Raw genomic sequence first — 4,321 nt, 5'->3', positions numbered from 1 at the left:
GCTACAACTATATTGACATGATAATATTTTAACAAGGCTTATTCCTTGTGATCTTTATGATATTTAAGGAATAATAAGATGAATTACCAAGTACTTCTTGAGCTTATAAGTCCAATGCTTGAGCTTTCAAAAGTTAAAGAATTTTTCTTTTATTTAATATTGTGTATAATAATTTTATAATATTATAAGATGCATTTTTTAATGCAATGTTGTAAATTGTATACCATTGCAATTTAATACTATGTTTCATGTCCACTTTAGTATTCATTCCGTTAGTTTTTGTATACGCTCATTTTAGTCCTTGCTTTAATAATATTCGTGTTTTTCCCTCTCAAGGTTCTCAAGCTTCAATTTTCACAATGACCTTTTTGTGTCACTTTTACATTAATCCTATATTTTTCTTAATTGCCACCATTTTTTAGCATAAATTATTTGGACACTAGCACTAGCATCCTATAATATTTTACTGTTTAAAGTATGTTTTTGAGTACTTTTCCACTCGTCACCTTTTCAAATCAATGCAATAGATTGAAACAATTTGTGATGGCTTGTTGACCCCTTTCTTTTCCCTCTTGTGATATTTTTTTGTTCAAATGATTTTTTTAGTATGTTTCCACTTGTCCCCTTTTCAAATCAATACAACAGCTCAAGATGATTTGTAATGGCTCATCAGCCCCTTTCTTTTCCCTCCTCTTTCCCTTTTTAAACCAATCTTTCATTATAAACAATTTGTCTAAAATCTCTTTATAATATCTCTCTCAAGTGTCTCTCTTGCACTCTCAAGCTTACGCATAACTCTACAACTTCTTATAGCTCTCTATAATGCTCTCACATCATTCTCTTGCAACTTTGTTTTTTCACTTGGATTTCTCAAGCCTTAAAGAAAATATCATTCTTTTATCTTACACCTCTAAGCATCTCGAAGATTTATCAAATCCTTTATCAAATCATTTATCTTTTTATCTTCGATCGTGGTTGATGTGGAGGTGGAAATGTTCAAAATAGAGACTTGACTAAAGCAAGTTCTCAAACAGCCCCCAAACATTTTTTTCTTTTTTGTGTGTAGTAGATTTATTGGAGGTATTCAAACTGCTTGGTTTTTTTTATTTCTTTTATTTAAATCATTTACATCTTTGTATTTAGTTTATTTCTTTATATGTCTATTGTATAGTATTTGTTGGTGTATTTTTTTTTCTCATATTTTGCAGGTTTGTTGAAACTTTAAATTAGGTCTTCACATTTCTAGACACTTGTCTTTTTAACATCTATATTTTTCATTTATGTAACCATTACATTTTATTTATTTTTCAATTGATAGATATTTTCACTGATTTAATTTATCATAAGCATTTTAGAAGTTAATTTAATCTTAGTACAATTATTAAAGTTTTCTATCAAAAGAATCTTGTTTCCTTTTGGCAGAATCAAATTTCTTGCCTTACACTTAATTAATTTGATATGACGAGATGTTTTTATTTATATGACAGAAATGTTATAAAATAAAAAGTTAGCTCCTCCAGCTGATTTGGAAATTTAATCTGAAAGAAAGAAAATATTACAATTGAAAGCAACGAATCTTCTGTATTTGAACAGAAATTTTCCAATTAGAAATGAATAAACCAAATATGCTCAAGAAATGAGAATTTACAACTATTTAATATATCAATAGCCCATGATAAGCATAATAGTCACAGTATTCAGACAATTGTTGAAGGTCAAACTGTATAATAGACCACTTCTGTTTGAAATTCATTAAAATTGTGAATGAAATACTACATTAAACATTGGAACGTTTGATTACTGTCTTCTCTGTGGAAGGTGGAAAGATCTAGCAAGTGACCTTAACATGAACCTGCAGCAAAGATTATCCATCAGCACATTTTAGCAACATCAATCAGGATAAAATATAAAATAGTGTTTGAGTTCCTTTGTTTTGTTTGATTTGTTGATTTTTTCTCAGACTTACATGAGAGTGCGTCTATTTGATTTCTCATCATCATCTGCAAGCTTAAAGTACCCAAAACTTCCATTGTATCCATGCTTTCTATAATTATTATAAACTTTGGTATATGTAGAACTGGTATGTAAAGAATGGCTTGTCTTGGACTTAGTGGTAATGTGACCAGGCTGATGAGGATTTAATGGCCATAACTCTGCTCTTCTTCCTGTTTTCCTCACAGTTTTGAGCACCATCTTCTGATCTACATACCCACCAACTGTTATCTTGTGCAAGCTCATTTCTATGTCCACAGTTTGCACACCTACAGAATTTTATGACAGATTATCAGCTAAAGTTTGAATCAAAAGAAAAGCATGGAGATTTTGGATAAGATTTTTGCCTTTCAATTTACAGAGGGCTTTACGAACAGTTCGCTCACAGCCCTTGCAATGCAATCTCACCTGCAATTCAACAACCTGCCCACCGAGTAAAATCAAACAAATTGCCATTTTTTTTAAATGTTTCATACAAATGTGATTCACTAAACAATGTAATATAGAGATGGTTCTTTATATTTATACTCTTATCTATTAAAGAAAGTAGGAAGATGGAAAAAAAAATTGAAAACTGGTTAATATTACAGTAAACTAAAATTCAATATGAAAGGCGACCTTTTTCCTGTTAAGCTAATATGGAATATAACAACCCTAACGTTGGTCAATTCTCATTAAGTAATTACTATTTGTTTACATAAGGAATCAAGGTGAAGTAAGTGATGAATATCATGAAGAGTAAATCTGCAACATATATTGTGAAGCAATACTAATATTGCTTGTTACAGCCTTGAAGGCTATGTTGTTGCCTTCCTACTTGGTAAATTTCAATTTGGTCAGTAAATATATTCTTACAAAAAATATAATTTCCTATAAAGTAAAAACTAACACATGGGTACACTACAAGCAATAAAACAAATTCAAGCCTTTTTCGCTTGGCATGTGCTAAGGCCTATTCAGGATCTTTATTATTCAATATATATAAGCCTTTCTGAAGATTCTCTATTGAATTGGCCGTTTCCATTCAATCTGAGAATCTTATGTAGCTTATCCCCACCTTTAAAGTTGTTTTTAACCATAGTTTCTGAGAGAATAGTTCAACTATACCATTTGTTGATCATAGCCAATAATCCACAGTCTAGACCCAGCAATTTTCCTGTTTCTGTTTAGATCTGGACAGTGTCTAATGTCTTAAAGACAATTGATTAAGTACTACTTTTGCAGCTAAAATTTAAATGTTGATTATATGAGTCTGTTACCTGCTAACAGTTATCATAGTTCACTCCCAAGTATTTTAATGCAACTTCTGATCCAAAAAAGAAATATCAAGGTTCTGATATTTGCAAGACTTATCTTCGGACTATAGACCCATTTAAATATCTTCATCACCTGTATATATCTATGACAATCAGAGATGAGACCAACTGAAGCATTTCATGGTATACCATATCATGACTACTACATACTCCTGGCCAAAATTGAGTAACTCTCCATTAAAAAGAAGTGTTGAAAACTGAATGCTAAATGTGAGGCTATTGACAACCAAGGGGAATTCAATTGAAACAAACAGAGTTCATGTTAATAGGAACTCCAATAAAAACAATAGAGCTCAAAGCTCTCTTTTGTGATTTTTCAAGGCAATGGGGAATTCGGTAAATATAAAATGTCATCTACTGTAATCAGATTTCCACAATCTATTAGGTTGATAGCTGTTGTTTTGGTTTTGATAATCCGAAACCGAATACAAAAAATTTCACACAATCAAATTCAGAAACAACAGCAATCAAAATGTAAACAATTAAATTGCATCAAATTTTCAACCCTCTCAAAAAAAAAAGCAAGCTAGAGAGATTTTAAACAGTGTTCTAGCATTGCCTGAGAATAATAGAATTTACCTCCATGGCGAAAACCAGTTGTGAACTTGAAAGACTGTCCTCAATCGATTATAGGCTCAGACCAACAGATTTTGTTTGTTGAAGAAAGCCCAGTTGAAGTACACTTTTATAAAGCTTGGTGGTACCAAGTATGTCAAATCTCTTTAAAGGTGGAGACCTTTACAACTCAGAAAGGATCTATCTTTACAACTAAGAGAAGTCTTCAAATCAGATAATGCAATTGTCAGTGCCTTCACTTTTTCTTGCTTTTGAAATATTTCTTCTTTATTCTGAAACAAGAACCGACAAAGGTACTCACTTTTGAGGATTCTGTAGAGATTGGATAGTTTACAATCTAGTGCTTCTTATATTGTAGTACTAATGTAGTAGTGCACCATGAAGAGTCTCTGGGATACTCAATTGCAGATAATAATGAATAAAATTTCAAATTGTCG

General features: G+C 31.3%; 1 protein-coding gene across 1 annotated transcript; it reads right to left on the bottom strand.

Annotated features, from left to right (window-relative positions):
* Nucleotides 1-1,723: 1,723 nt before the first annotated feature.
* LOC131055424 (heavy metal-associated isoprenylated plant protein 28) lies at nucleotides 1,724-4,076 on the bottom strand. The gene is made up of 4 exons (XM_057989906.2): nucleotides 3,888-4,076; nucleotides 2,340-2,415; nucleotides 1,967-2,261; nucleotides 1,724-1,852 (listed from the first exon to the last, which is right to left on the bottom strand). The coding sequence occupies exons 1-4, from the start codon at nucleotides 3,891-3,893 to the stop codon at nucleotides 1,798-1,800; spliced, it is 432 nt and encodes a 143-aa protein (XP_057845889.1). The 5' UTR covers nucleotides 3,894-4,076; the 3' UTR covers nucleotides 1,724-1,797.
* Between the last annotated feature and the right edge of the window lie 245 nt (nucleotides 4,077-4,321).

Source organism: Cryptomeria japonica, chromosome 8 (assembly GCF_030272615.1).
Source record: "Cryptomeria japonica chromosome 8, Sugi_1.0, whole genome shotgun sequence".
In the NCBI taxonomy this organism is placed as follows: Eukaryota; Viridiplantae; Streptophyta; class Pinopsida; order Cupressales; family Cupressaceae; genus Cryptomeria; species Cryptomeria japonica.
The sequence above is the reverse complement of the archived record's forward strand: the minus strand, read 5'-3'. Positions and strand labels throughout refer to the sequence as shown.

Coding starts and splice junctions, on each gene's coding strand:
- LOC131055424 (XM_057989906.2), bottom strand. Junction 2,262..2,339: donor AGCCCTCTGTAAATTGAAAG/GCAAAAATCTTA, acceptor AAAATTCTGTAG/GTGTGCAAACTGTGGACATA. Junction 1,853..1,966: donor TCAAATAGACGCACTCTCAT/GTAAGTCTGAGA, acceptor TCTTTGCTGCAG/GTTCATGTTAAGGTCACTTG.